This window comes from Penicillium vulpinum, assembly GCF_028829585.1.
Source record: "Penicillium vulpinum strain IBT 29486 chromosome Unknown utg000002l_segment0_segment0, whole genome shotgun sequence".
Classification (NCBI taxonomy): Eukaryota; Fungi; Ascomycota; class Eurotiomycetes; order Eurotiales; family Aspergillaceae; genus Penicillium; species Penicillium vulpinum.
In genome coordinates, this window is record NW_026643242.1 from 69910 (window position 1) to 84784 (window position 14875).

The 14875-nt window shown below is 49.7% G+C and overlaps 5 protein-coding genes across 5 annotated transcripts; 2 read left to right on the forward strand and 3 right to left on the reverse strand.

Moving 5' to 3' along the window:
• Positions 1-413: 413 nt before the first annotated feature.
• N7479_003096 (ATP-binding protein) lies at positions 414-3268 on the reverse strand (the record flags this gene model as incomplete). Its single annotated transcript, XM_057250793.1, has 3 exons — positions 414-572; positions 651-2572; positions 2626-3268. The coding sequence occupies 3 exons, from the start codon at positions 3266-3268 to the stop codon at positions 414-416; spliced, it is 2724 nt and encodes a 907-aa protein (XP_057110118.1).
• A 1463-nt stretch (positions 3269-4731) lies between these two features.
• Positions 4732-7297, forward strand: N7479_003097 (uncharacterized protein; the record flags this gene model as incomplete). The annotated part of the gene is made up of 4 exons (XM_057250794.1): positions 4732-4878; positions 4952-5180; positions 5234-7017; positions 7109-7297. The coding sequence occupies 4 exons, from the start codon at positions 4732-4734 to the stop codon at positions 7295-7297; spliced, it is 2349 nt and encodes a 782-aa protein (XP_057110119.1).
• Positions 7298-7755: 458 nt separating this feature from the next.
• Positions 7756-10257, reverse strand: N7479_003098 (uncharacterized protein; the record flags this gene model as incomplete). Its single annotated transcript, XM_057250795.1, has 1 exon — positions 7756-10257. One exon carries the CDS (start codon positions 10255-10257, stop codon positions 7756-7758), a length of 2502 nt encoding a protein of 833 aa, XP_057110120.1.
• Positions 10258-10889: 632 nt separating this feature from the next.
• N7479_003099 (uncharacterized protein) lies at positions 10890-11162 on the forward strand (the record flags this gene model as incomplete). The annotated part of the gene is made up of 1 exon (XM_057250796.1): positions 10890-11162. One exon carries the CDS (start codon positions 10890-10892, stop codon positions 11160-11162), a length of 273 nt encoding a protein of 90 aa, XP_057110121.1.
• A 206-nt stretch (positions 11163-11368) lies between these two features.
• On the reverse strand, positions 11369-14492 carry N7479_003100 (putative vacuolar morphogenesis protein AvaB; the record flags this gene model as incomplete). Its single annotated transcript, XM_057250797.1, has 5 exons — positions 11369-11426; positions 11485-11919; positions 11970-12078; positions 12129-12947; positions 12995-14492. The coding sequence occupies 5 exons, from the start codon at positions 14490-14492 to the stop codon at positions 11369-11371; spliced, it is 2919 nt and encodes a 972-aa protein (XP_057110122.1).
• Between the last annotated feature and the right edge of the window lie 383 nt (positions 14493-14875).

Here is a 14875-nt window from a genome sequence, read left to right on the forward strand (position 1 = left end):
AATTCCATGTACAACTATCCATATCTCGTCGTGACTTTTGTTTGTGTAATAATGAAAGTGTATGACAATGTTCTTTATTAGATCGATTATCCATTCTAATCCATAAATCGGTCTATACTACGATCCTACTCCGACCCTGACTTATAACCACCGATTTTCAACATATGATGTTTTGAAAACTACATACCTAAGCTCATTCACTCCATGTCCGCAATGCAAAGAAGAAAAAGGAAAAGAAAAAGAAAGAGAAAAAGAAAAAAAGAGACATCGCAACTGAATACTCTGTACCTGAGATGAACCGAAAACAACAAGCAAATACGAAAAGCAAACATAAAAGGAAAAGTAAATAGAATGCCAGATCTGCACTGATCCTAGCAAATTCGCCGAGATGATCGGAAATCATGAAGAATCAATCAAGTATAGCTCCGCATGGCGTCCAGGTATCCCGTTCCTCCGCGTAGGTCTTGATCGAATGTCTCGGCCACCTCTAGCACGCGCTTGATATGCTCCATGGAAAGGGGCGCGCTCTCATTGACGGCCAGAGCTTGTGCGGTGCGGACGGAGTTTTTAATCTGACGGTATACCGGTTAGTCTGTAAACTAGAAGGGGAGTATAGGGTAAGAGAAGAAGAATAAAACCAGTAAGCATACCTGTCGCCCATTCAGCGTGTGCCTGGAAAGCATATCATAATCCTCCTCGGAGAAAGAAGCAATATGTACACCCTCGATGGCTCTCACGCGCTCTAGGAACATCTTCCAAATACTTCTCTTTGCCTTAGAAGTAAGATCACCATAGCGTAAGGCAACATGGATCCGTGACTGGAAGGCATCGTCGAAGGTTTCAACACGGTTGGTAGTCAAGAACAGAATGCCCTGGAAATACTCCAGCAGACGAAGGAAGATGCTGACAAGGGCATTGCGGTGGATATCGTGGATAGTACGCTTCTCAAGGAAAACATCTGCCTCATCGAGGAGAAGCACTGCGCCCCAGGAGTGCGCGATATCCAGGATCTTGTTCAGTTCAGCCTCAAGGGTCCGCGAGTCAGTACCCAGTTCACCGGCGCTGACCATGTACAGCGGGCGACGGAGTAGCTCGGCGATGCCCTCTGCCGTCAGGGTCTTACCCGTACCGGGTGGACCATGCAGCACGGCAACCAGACCCTTACCCTTGCCCTGGATGACATCGTCGATGTTCTGCGCCGCGTGGAAGGTATGCGACTCGACGAGTGCCTTGACGATGGACTTTTGGTTCGCCGGGAGCACAAGGGAGCCAAAGGCATCCTTATCCCACTCAATATCGCTGATACCGGAGATAGTGAACTCTAGCCAGAGCTTCTCGCTGAATGCGAAGCCCAGAACGACGGGAGAGGCAACAAGCAGTTCCTCCTCGGTGAACTCGCGCTCCTTGGTATCTGCAGCAGCACCTTCGATGCGGTCCATCTTCTCTTTCTGGATCTCGGCGCCGTTCTCATCAACTTCGACCTCCACGACGCGTGGACAGCCATCCGTATCCTCTACGACCTTGTACATCGTCCGCGGGGTGTCAGAGGCACCGCCATGCTCGGAGTCCGAGTCTGATCCGCCACAGCAACAGCCATCACTATCATCACCCTCGTCACCACTGATCCCAAGATCTTCGGAATCTATGAGATCTGGATCCTTAGGACGGACAGTGGAGATAGGATAGTTAGGATTGATGCGACGGTGGATAGCGGGGTCGATCATGACGCGGCCATTGATATTGACCTTGATGATGAGGGAGCGCTTTTTCTTGTAGAAGGCCATACCTTTATGGAAGCGGTAGTTCATACCACGCAGGGCAACGAAGCGCTTGCCACGTTCGATGAGACGAGCACGCAAAGCCTCAGCGTCACGGTGGTACTTCAACGGGTAACAGGCGAGACTAGTGATCTTGCGAGCGCCCTTGAAGGAATCGACTTCAGCAGACATAGTGCCAAAGCCATAGTCCTTGCCATCGTACTCGAGATAGCGGCCATCGACACTGTACCACTGGCCCTTCATGAAGGAGGACTCTTTGATAGCGTATTCGATTTTGAAAGCACGTGGTTCATCTGAGCTACCGTATGTTGGGGTGTAAGCAATGGTGTTGGGCTTGTACAGAGCCCACAACAGATCGAAGGTGATGGTGTTGGCCTCGAGCAACGGGTAGAGAGTCTTCTTGATGTCTGCATAGTCGGTGTCGAGGTATTTGACGAGAATTTTCAGATGGGCAGCTTTAGTGGCAGCAGCCTTTCTGGCTTTTCTCTTCTTCTCGTTGCGCGACTGCTTCTTCAAATCTTTCATGTACTGCCTTGTTTCCTCCAGATACAGGAACAGCATATTGGGATCGACAACGGCAGGCTCTTGCACGAGACTGACGCCCTTGACGCCATCCATGATCTTAGAGAGGGCATCGCGGAGGGGCTTGCTCTTGATATCGACGACAGTCTCAAGATACTTGTTCTCCCAGTTGAACTTGCGACGAATGTTGAAGATATATTGATCCCATTCGTCGGCATCGGGATCATCCACAGTTTCCGTGAGCTTGTACTTATGGATAGTGGTATCCCATACTGCGACAAGTCAGCAATTAAAATCCAAGGCTTGAGATTTAATAAGAACTCACATTGATCTACACGCTTATAGGCCACCTTTGAAGCCGGCTTCTTCTTCTTAGACCGCTTCTCGCGGCGAGTTTCGCCCAAAGGATCACTTGCGGCCGAATCATCAGAAGCCAGTTCACGTAGCTTCTTAGCTCGTTTTTTACTAAGCTTGAGCTTGGTGACTAATTTCCGCAGGGCCTTGTCATCTATCTCGTCAGCGGAGTCAGTAGAAACCTCCGAGTCTGACTCAGAGGAAGGGTCGGATTCCGAATCCGACGCCTCAGCCTTGCGCGACCGTTGCTTCTTCTTCTTGCGACGTTTCTTATCCTTCAGCGCACGCCTAGCACGCGCCTTTCGTGTCCGATGTCGCTTGCGTTTCTCGCTGTCGGAGTCGCTCTCGCTAGAACCGGATTCTTCCTCAGAGTCGACATCGCTGTCGGAGTCAGAAGAAGAAGAAGACCCAGATGAGCTATCACTTTCATCTTTTTTCTTATTCTTCTTTTTGTGTTTTTTGCACAGTTTGGGGGCAGGGGCAGGGGTAGTTTCCGGTGCGGGGGCGACAGCAACGTCTTTTACTTCTTTGACTTCTGTAGACTGGGCTGAACCATTCAGGTTCTCTGAAATAACTTCATCTTTGGCCTCAGCTGGAGTAGAAGTGGGATCCATGACAGCAGTTCAGTGGAAGGTAAGCTGTGAGCTGCAAGCTATAGGCTGTAAGCCGTAAGCCGGGGAAGTTGGAGAGAGTTGGGAGAGGAAAATTGGAGATTTAAAAGTTGGGAAGAAGCAGAAAAGAGGACTAAATACTCCGTAGTGAATAAAAGGGAAAGTGAATATATATATGTATAAAAAAAAAGAGAAAGACAAAAATGCAAAGAAGAAAGAGAATGGGGCTGTGGGTGAGACGCATTTTAAGTGAGAGGAGAGGCATCACGACGCATCACGATGCGTAGGCTGCGCAGGCTGCAGCCCTGAAGCCAATCAGTCGGCCCCACGAATCTATGTGCTGGTCTGCCTTATTATTGTAAATATACGGTGTACTTATTATTAAACTGCCCAGTCTTTGGGCCTAAATATCTTGAAATCTGTTTTATTTTCTTTCGTATCTTTTGTAGCCCTAAATCTTGGCCAATCCGCTGTTCATACTAAGCGCCACGGTTGGACAGCTATGTAATAGTGATTATCATTAATAGACATACATATATGTAGTTCTTTGAATGTAAAACAGTTCTAGACATATTTTGGGAACTTGCATGTTCTACTCTTCTACTGATTTGATGGATATCCCTGTATCACCCCCAGGGATGTGTTAAGGGGATGTCTTGGTATTATCATGGAATGAAACTGATCTTTAAAGTAACAGAAGTCTTGAAAGAGACCAAAGTCAAGGTTGAATCAAAGGTCCAACAACATGGGTACAACAAATGAACCAAATATCATAACGGAAATCGAGACTGAATATAAAGGACAAGAAATTGGACAATCAACAAAGTGACAAGTTCAGAAACTCAGACGTCGCCCTGATTACCGGTGGTTTATCCTGCAAAGCTCCAGGGAGGGCTCAGGTCTTGACTTGGTCATGAATTTATAGACCGATTCTCCGATATATGAAGGGGTTTAAGCTCGGTAGTTGAACAGTTCAACAGTTCAACAATTCAGTAGCCAGAATTAAGAAGCTATTTAAACGAAGCCAATGAACGAAGCTAGTGAACGAAGCTAGTAAATGAAAGCCTACACCTGGTCTACACCTGGTCTGTTGCTAAACCTCCTGCCTTGGAAAGGATGCTCCCTATGGATTGTAAGCATTTGTTGTTGAAGCTGTGCATATGAGTTTTTAGAGAAAAGAATTGAACTGATGTTCAAAGGTCTTCATTAACAGAGTTACCGGATTAGGTCCTATGGGCAATCCATATATTCCTACTGTATAAATATGTAGGTATTCCATATTAGGGACATTCTAACTGAAGATGTGACATCAGGACTGGGCAGAGCGAGGGAGGACGATTGAGGGAGGAATAACCATTGCTTACATCGTCAGGATGATTATGTCGTCAAAATATACGGTACAGGCCTATCTATATAATAGTAAAACGCGAAGATACCGCATGTAACTTCATCACCTCCCTTCAGATATGGATGGTGACAACACCAACAGGGATCTATTCCCAGCTCTGTTGGTTCAACTGTGCCGGGAGACCAGTGGCACGCCATCTATTCCTGAAGAGGATTCACAAGAATCAATTGAGCCTGGGTCTCCTACCCCTCGGCCTCACACGTCTGTAAGTTTCGATATTTTCAGTTATTTTGTCTTGTTGCCAACATTATTCCTTCAAGATTCATCCTCCCCATCAGCTAACCACTGACGATAATCAATTTGACCGCGAACCTGTTTTGCCTGTGCCTGATCTACATTCACTCCCATCTGGTTCGGAGTCCAAAACTTCCAATTCTTCTTCTTCCGAGTCCCCTCGACAGAACACCCGTTCTCATCAGACAACTACTCAAGTTCAATTTGCTCTTGGAGATAGTTCTCAGTACCTACCTACAGCGAGTCACATTGTTTCTTCCCGTGATACCCCTCGTGCTTTTATCAAAACTCGCCATTGCCAGGAAACTAATGCAGACTCAATGCAGAGAGACCCTATGAGGACGTGACTCCCATTGCCACTCCCAGGATAAAGTTCGGTGTCAACAAGAGACCCCGCGAGACCACCCCAGACTCGAGCACTAGCTCAGACTCTGCGAATACAGAGGGACCCTCTAAGGACGCGACTCGAACTACCCCTCCTATCAAGCTGAAACTTGTTCTCAAAAACAGACCTCGCGAGGCCACCCCGGATTTGAGCACTGGTCCAGACTCTGGGAAAGCAGAGGGACCCTCCAAGGACGTGACTCGAATTACCACTCCTAGGATAAAATTCGTTTTCAACAAGAGACCTCGGCAGTCCACCTTGGAATCCATTCCCTTGACTGTTCCATCTGGCCCTATCAGCAGAGAGTATCCTTCGTCTCCCACCAAACCCGGAATTCACTCATCCAATATCGACTCTAATCAGCTGAGACCTATTGAAAACACGTCGGCTGAGTCCTCTTTCATCCCAGAGTTTAGTATGGATCCTTCTAACTCTAGTGCTTTCAGCACATCTCATGAGTCTTCTTCTGATCATGACGAGGCATCCACTAGTATCAATCCGACTTCAGAGCTTCCGGCTACCGGCGCATCTCCTAGTCCTAGGTCAAGCTCCGACAAAGCTCCGTTCGGCTACAGCGGTTACCCGTCTGATACACTGGATTTCGTCCCTTCTACTCCCTTGAACCCAGCGGATTCTCTAATGGGTGCTTCAATCGAGCCTTCAGTGGACCCTTATCAGCCATCTGATTCAGCGGTAATGCCAGATATCACCCCCTTTGGAGACCCAAATGTCCTCCCATCCACATTCATATACCCCGAAGAGGCTCATGACTACAGCGATTGGGTCATTGACCCCATGGGCGTCTACTATCCTGGGGAGTATGGACGCATCCTAGCGTCTGAGCAAGAGGTGCTGCATCAAATGGCTGATCCCCATACCGACAATCCAACGCATATGTGTGGCCGAGCAGAAGAGCTGCCGCTCATGACAATTGCTGATATGGACCGTGTCCTTTCTGAGATTGATGCTGCCACTGAAGGCATGGAGTCTCTACAGCCTGGATATTGGAACTCTATCGGCCCTCCTCGGCCTTATCTGATTCAACCTTCTATACCTGATGTAGATGGATCGGTTCGTGCTCAATACGCTTCTGCCCAAGCTGCCTCACCTAGTTTCAGGGAAACGTCCGAGGTTCCGACTCGGACCTTGCAGTCTGTAGAGGAGGCAGGCCCAGGATCAACCACGAAGCGTGCCCGATACAGTTCACCCAAAACAAAGAGCTCGAGCCCAGAGCTGTCAACCACAGTTTCGACTAGAACTTCGGTATTGGTTCAGCGCCGTAGCGCCTCATCTAGGATCAAGACCATGACTCCTTCGTCTACGTCAACCTCAACGCGTCTCCGTTCCAAGAATCAGCCCGTGACACCTGCACCCACCTCAGCATCATCTCGTCGCCGTTCCAAAGGCAACATAAAGACTGAGATAGCTACTCCAGAGCCCCAGGTCACCGTCTCGCCGCGCCGCCTACGCAGCGCTGACGTCAATCCCAGTTCCAGCACGAAGAAGATCGGTAAGGGCAACGCAACCCCAGAGTCATGGGAGACAGCGCCTATTGCAGACAAGATGATGTCACAAATGAAAGAGACGGCGTCGTCGTCGTGGATGGACATCACTACAGCATGGAATGAAAACCGAAATGTCGACGATGACGAGATGACATGGCGAGCGCTAAGCAAGCGATGGGGACGCATTAAGGATAAGATTGGTGTTTGGCCCGGTTTCGACGTGTGTATACATTTAGCCTTTTTGTGGCCTCAATTTCTCTATTTGGGGATGGGAAGATGTTTTATTCGTCCGATTACTGACCTTTGAACAGGACGTCCTCCTGAATACCATACGGGAGTTCGAGTCAGAGCTGGATGACGATGGCTTTGGGCAGATTGCTAGGGATGTTTCAACTGAGATTGGCTGGGAGATCCCCAGCACGGTATGCCAGAGTCGATACAACGTCCTCAAGGAATCTGGCAAGGTCAATGTGAAGGGTAAGGGAAGGGCTCGCAAGTAAGCCTTTCGCCTTTGAATGTTTAAGTTAATTGAGGTGAATGGCGAGGTGAGGCGCCATCCATTTTTGATGGATATGGATACATATCGATGATTTACTCAGTGGCTAGTTGGCCGGGCCCTGGGTGCCATATGTGACAATTGATTGTTGGATTTATTGTTGGAGGTGACTCCCTTCACATTCGAGTCAAAAGCATCAAAAAACAGGGGGAAAAAACAAAAACCGCCAAAAAAAAAAAATACTTTATCTACAATTTCAAAAACAGAAAAAAAAACCATTGTAAGATTTACGCAATTCCCTACAGAGTACATATGTACGGAGTAGAATGGTATAGATGAAATTGTTCGACAATGCCCGAGAGAGGATATCAATTCCTTTAGGAAAAAAACAGAAACGCCCCTTTATTGCCAAAGTACCCACCCGCCGTCATATAATCATAACGAGTACCTAGAAGAAAACAGCTAGAGAACACTCAGTTCTCGTCTCACGTTAGGCCCTGGAACATTAGAACTCCATTCTGACGAGGACGAGTCACCTCGACCTCGGGATCCACCTGTGCTAGTACTAGCACCGATGCTGATACCAGCCGTAGTGAGTGACTCTGCATCATCGATAGCAGGGGGACCGCCGACCATCACAGGTCGGATCTTGGCACCAACAAAGCCACGACGATCACGGCCTGTGCGGCCTCGGCCGAGCCAGTTGTGTTTCAGAGATTTGCTAAGAATATCGATCCGCTCCTGGGCAGAATCGTCCGTTTGTACGCTGGCCAGGACGCTGATACATTGCAGCATGCGGCCGACAGTCTCTGTGATGACATGGGATGAGTCGGTAGATGTGCCACGGTAGATAATGGTAGGCCGGTTGTTGGAGGTTGGTGGCGATGCAATGGACTGGAAGAAGAGTGGGTCCACGTTGGAAGATGTGTTCGAGGTAGCCCGACTCCGAGAGTCACTGCTTGTTGGACGTGGGTGGTTGGCCAGGGAGCTCACGCCGTCGGATGAGCAACTGTCAGCGATAGTGCTGAGAAGCGTGGATGACTGCGAGTTGAAGCTACCTAAGCCGGCATCGAGCGAGGCTGCAGTGCCAGGACGGCCTCCAGTGCCGGTACTCTTGGCTGTGACGCTAAGCATTGGGAATCCGGAGTTAATGGAGTCTAGGCTGAGCCGGGAGAAGGTTGCTTTGAGGGCATCGTAGCGATTCATGATGATGCAGTCACGGAAGGCAATCAAGACTAGACTCCGCACATCTAGTGTCCCGCCAACAGGCAGTGCACCCCAAAATTCACCGGCTTCTCGGCTAGTCATCAAGGATCCACAGCCCTTGAACTCGAGATCCAAGGGGAGAAAAACAGCCTGGATGAAGGGTAGAATCGTGCCAAACACCAGAAGCCAAACTTGAACCAGATGCGGGACCAGCTTTTCATCTGGGAGGCCAACTAGCGAACTGTGATTCAAAGTCGCAAATCCAGTGTGTAGGAGTTCTTGCAGGTCTATCACAATCGACGCAGGAGCCCTCTTAACCACACAACGCTGCAAATGAACGAGCACCAGCTTATTGAGATCTTCAATGGCAATGCGCACGTCTTCACCGTCGAAGATGACCAGCAACTTCGCCTTAAGAAAGTCCCACGCATCCTCTGGGGTCATGTTATTCAACCCGAACCCTTGTAAGGTCTCCCGGAGCATAGACTCAGGGAATGTCCCTGAACTACCAACTGAAGACGGGCCTGGGAAGCCACCGGGTGTCGTGGGTCCGCCAGCATTATTGGCCAGCCATTCCATCTGCTCTGACTCAGCCAGCGCCTTCTCTTCCTTTTTCTTCTCGCGTAGTGCTCGACCACCATGCAGGAGATCCAGCCCACTGACTGACTTGCCAAAGGTCGCTCCAGGAGCCGGAGACGCAGGTGTAAAGGAATATAAAGATTGTGGCGCATTGGGGTCTGCCGGACGAGAGTTACTCGAAGCCGATGATAGAGGGAGGTTGAAGTGGTCATCGACGCGGTCTTTTAATTTGAGCTTCTGCCTCGATAGGAAATGATGCTTGTGCTTGTCTTTGTCCTTATCCTTTTCCTTCTCTGGAAGCGATGGGCGATCTGCGGGGACAACTGTGCTCACGGAGGCATTAGACAGATTGTACATTGACGAGTTGTTCGAGGACAAGTCGTTCAGGTTTGTAGTCGAGCTGCTGACCATACGCGATAACCCACTGATCTTGCTTGGGGAGGGAAGACCACGGTCCTTGCCCAGATCCTTATGACTGCTGATTCCGATGTGTTTTGGCTTCGAGAATAGCTTCTTCTTCTTTTGTTTCTCGGGCTGTTGTTCCACCGGTGGAGCACCAGCTCGCGGGAAGACCACATTTGCAGCTGTCGTGGCCACGTTCCCTAGTGACGGAGGCGGTTGGGGGGAGGGTTGATTGACACGCAATGGAGCAGGCACGGGAGGAGGCGAGACGCTTCCGCTTCCACTGCGTCTGGGACGAGATCCATCCTCTATCTGGGTTATAGCATTTTGCCTTTTTGTCTGCTGCATAGCTGCCTGGGCGGCGATACGGGAGGCTGACACGGTAGGGACCTGGTCGGAGGAGGTGGTCGGCAAGGAAGGCTCAAAGAACCCCTGCGAGTGATGCCGTGATCGATGCCGGGGTAACTCGAGAGAGGGACCCCGGCTGGAGGGCTTTCGCCCTGTTGGATTCGGCATGGGGCGATGAGGTGAGGTGGCCGAGCGTGGTTGTGGAGGGAAGTAACTCCCGGGAGGGAGTTGAGTATTGATCGGAGTGATAGGAGCGGCAGAAACGGTGGTCACATTAGAAGAGGCGTCACTATCGGAGGATCCAGGGCGAACCAATTCGTCTTCATCGGAATCGTCTTCCACTTCGTCATCAGAGGGAGATCGGGGGTAGCGAGGGGCAGGAGGTACTTGACGCTCAGGCGAGTTAGGGGATCGGAAGGTAGGATTCATAACGAATAGTCCATGCTCTCTACCTCTTTTAGGCGAGTTATCTTTTAGGCGCGAAGTTTTTTTTTACGTTACAAAAGCCACACCTGGCCAGTCGCCGATCCCTTCCTCTATGACCTCTATCTGGCAGAATCTGAGATCTACGAAATATGCGGAGACTTTTCAAGGAGGCTAAGCTTATGATCTGAACCCAGCAAGTTTTTATAGCTTTGCTTATATATCCTTTATGTCGCGCTTAACACTTTTACATCTGGTATATACTTCCTCATCCCTTTTCCGTCATATTTCCACAACTTCTTCTATTATATCCAGCCCCTCAAGGCCGCATCCAGACTAGGTCTTACTGTTTTACTCGAACTCAATAGAGATTAGCCTCGGCAATGCTACCGTATGATTATCAAAGTACATCTACTATCCTCCAGTAATATTCAGTATATACTCTTGGTATGGAGTATTCATACTTGAACTTCTCCAGGGCGGAGGAAGGCCAAGCCTTAAGAGGCCCGAAGTCGGGCTTAGATCAGAGAAGGCGGTAAGAAAGGCGGCATCCATTAACTGGGGACATTATTATCTGCCCATCTTCCCCCCTCCAAACAATTTCCCCAATTTCCCCATCTTCCCTGTTAAATTTCAAAATGGCCTCCAACACGAGCCTGAGTGCAGTATACACCGCCCCTCAATCCACCGAGACCTTTGAACATGTGATCTCAACCACAACCGGAACACTAGCGGCTAAGCAAGCCCACCTCCTAGCGTTACAGTCGCTCGTGCCCAAGTTGCAGGATCAAATCAACATATTCCTTACGGAGCGCATGGAAGAAGACAAGAAGTCACAGGGCCAGCTCTCTGCACAGGAAGTTAAGGAGGAGGAAAATTACGGAGAGGAGTTGGTTGAGGACGATGCATAATCGCATCACCAGGATGTATCTTGAAACGGGCAGATGCTATGGGTATCAAAGTCGCTGGGATAGCCTCCATCGACACAAAAAAAAAACCAAATGAGAATAGAACCTTGAATCGGAAAGCGAAAAGGAGAAACGGAAAATGGAAAGTGAAGGACATGAACAAAAACAAGAACGACCCCCGCGAATGCAGATGCAGGAGAGCAAGGACACTACCCGGCTCGGACACTGGCTCTTCGACTGGCACATCCCAAGTGAACCACGGTATCACTGAAAACAAGTCAGCGGTGAACAGAGCAAGAAGATAAAATGATCGCAAACGACTTACTCGGGGAAAACATTGATCACACTCCCACCCAAACGCTTATGGCAGACGCCACAAATTCGCTCCTCGGTGACAGTAACGTGGCGAGCCCGTGTGCCTCCACCACGAATTCCCTCACCAAGAGCGAGCTGGGCTTGGATCTGCATATCTCGTGACTTTCGCAGGTTTGCCACGATACGCGCTTCATTAAATACCGAGTTTGCGGCGCGCATGCGGCCTTTGAAATAGAATTCAAGTTTCTGCACGGCCTGTTTGTCCGGTATGAGTTTCAATGCGGCGTCAGCTGGGAGGCGTGAGCCGTGCTTGGCTAGCAGGTCAATCGCGGGGTCGTTCTGGGGCTCATAGCCGTGGGGCGGGGAGAGATAGAGAGAAAGGAGAGTGAGATAGATGGAATTATCTTCTTCGGCTTTTTCGGCGAGGTGGACTTGGTTGCAGTATCTTTCTGGGGTTAGCAATTGCTGCTCTGGGGGAAATGATAGATCGCTCACTCTTCTGCTTTCTCATGGTCCGCAAGTTTGAAAACGTAGATCTTGAGTGCCTGTCGGTGCTGGCCCATCTTGCTAAATAGGATAGCTCGGGCTTCGTAGAAGTTGGGATCTGGGATATGTCAGTGATGGCTTGTTTCACGGAAATAGCGTGCAACATACCCTCTCGATCTAGCCGATCTAACATCTTCGCTGGCGAGTATTGCTCGCTTTCTTTCAACATTGTCAAGAACTTCTCCTTCCATTCCCCTTGCTCGTTGTTGGACGTAAGTTGATCTAAATATAAGACGAGCAGCCGCTGGTGTATGTCTGGCGTCATGTCGTCCCATTCATTAATAACATGCTCGAGGTATCGAATGGCAAGAGCGGTGTCTATTTTTTCAAGGAATGCGAGGACTTGTGGACGGGGCAATGTCTCAGCATTTTCAGTGTCGGTCAGGAATATCTCCATCCCCAACTCATGGTTGGCACGAAGCGGCCATTCTCCGAACTCGAGCACCAGATCAATTTGGTCTGGCGGTAGACTTTGAAGATAAGCGACTGTGCGTGTTGGACCGCTCAGAGGACCGTTATCTGTCTGTCCAAAGCGCTGGAGCAATTCAAGGGCTTGGCGATGTAATTTCTTGCCATAAAGAAAGTCAATTAGGTCGTTATACCTACCAGTCTCCTCCAGTCTCTCCATGACAACTCCTGGGTCACAGAAGTTGGCAATGCGGAATAGGGATCCAGCTAGTGATGGCGTCGCGAACATGTGTGCACGGAATAAAGTGGTGTCGACTAACCGTGCCTTCGCACAAATTCGTGTGACAAATTCATCGGCAGATGGAAAATCTAGTAGCTTAAGAACCGAATCACTTGCCTCATCTGTGGCTTCAACTGGCGGAGCAGCTTTGAGAGATCCATCGGGATTGAGGAAACGCTGGAAGCGTCGGCGAACATCTGCCAGATACCCCTGTAGCTCGCGGACAGCAATTCGAAGACCTATAATTAGTTAGCATGGACCCAAAGGTAATGGGAGCTTGTTGTACCTTTCTCGTCCCCACGGATACTGCTAGCTTCGCTTCCTTCATCAGGCTTTCGCACAGAAGATATAATAGAGGCTGCGTGTGTCGACGTCTGTCCAGCAGCAACGTCATCAGATGAACCGTCACTCTGGGACCCGTTCGCCTTTCCATTCGGAGCTTCAGGCTCCGGGACCGTAGAGAGGTCTCCCGCAATTAAGCGAGGGTAGAGGCGAATAACACTCTCGGGAGGTGCAGACACCTCAGTAAAAAGATCTAACGACTCCCGGTACTTGTTCAAGGCAAACAAGCTCTGCGCCTTTTCAAGCCTAATTGTGCGAAGTCGACCAGGCTTATCCTGTAAGAGAGCATCCTCCAGCATACCGAGTAAACTGATGGCCTCATCTAAATAACCACCCTCAACCAAAGCATCAATCTGGGTATCATAGCTCAGAGCTTCCATGCGCCAGATAGTGCGATCACTCGCCACAAGGAACCCTTTACCGGCATGGGCAAGGCTGATATTTGGCTGCGGAATGTGCAAGATACTAGCCGATGGCAACGGAATAGACTGCAGTAGCGACAAGGTCTCCGGGTTGCGTACTTCCAAGACACCCTTGGATGAGTCATGTAAAGCCAACAAAAACGGGTATGAATATCCAAGTTCCACCGGCGCATGGCTCCAAGGCACCTGCTTCCGTCCGAGAGGTTGGCCCTCGACATCGATGAAATTCGTATTGACATCCTTAGCCAGAAGAATCTGACCTTCACGCAGTCTTGTCACAAGCGGCCGTGGTACCATTCCTCCCATGCCAATATAGCTCATGCTCGCGGCGCCAACGCCAGTGAACCGGCCCGATTCCTCAATGCTGCCCGGCCCAGCCAGATCCGTGAACTGTCCACTTTCAATATTGACCATAACAAAGCTCGAATTCAGTCCAACCACTAGCCGTGTAGCTGCAACCCAGGTGAGAGTCTTGACCCCACTAACCAAGCTCAGCTCAGCTGTATCCCGTTCCAGCTCCATGTCGCGCCATGCCCACATAAGAATCTTCCGCTTGACAGCGACTGCTAATCGTGAGACAATAGCAGGAACATTTGTATCGGCATCATTGACAACATTCGACGTGATGGCAAAGACAGAAGCGCCCTTCGTTTGAGCAAGTTGTTCAACAAGTTCGTAGGACTGCGCATCGTGGAGCGAGACATAACCACCAGAAAGAGAAACCAGCACGTTAGCCTCCTTAATCAAGGCGAGCTGTTCAATCTTGTATCGAGAGAATTTCTCCAGTTCGCGGAGAAGCTCGGTCTTGCCATCGTCGGTGACGCGATAGATGCGGAGGTTGCCATTGTTCAAGCCAGCGAGGAGGCGATCGCCGTAGGCTAGGACCGATTCGATGCGGGACTTGTCGCGCGGCTTGAGCTCCACGAGCGGCCGCGCGGTAAATGCTGACAACATGGGCGTGCTGTCTTCAATTCCTTCCACTGGAGGTTCGAGGGGCGCTGCTGTTGGAGCTCTCCGCATGACGTCCGGGGCTGAGTCAGTTCTGAGTCAGCATATATCTGGCTGCCCAGGTGCCCACCTGCCACCTAGGCTGGGCCCTGGGGATGGAACCTTGGCTTTTTCTGTACTTACAAGTTCTCCCTGCTTGAAATGGAATGATAGCTGCTGGGTTGTAGTTCATTCAAAGCAAGTGGTATGTAGCTGAAAAAGTGGATATCGCTAAGTTGTTTGGGGGTTGCCCAGATGTCATGTAATCGTGTCATTTCTGTGTCGAAATGAAGTGCATCTTTCCATCGAGAAGATTTTTATGATAAACCCACGAAGAACATGGCTTGAAGAATAAATTTTAAAGTATGTAATGTATAACCAAAGAAGAACCACATGTGCATGTTTTTTGGTATCTG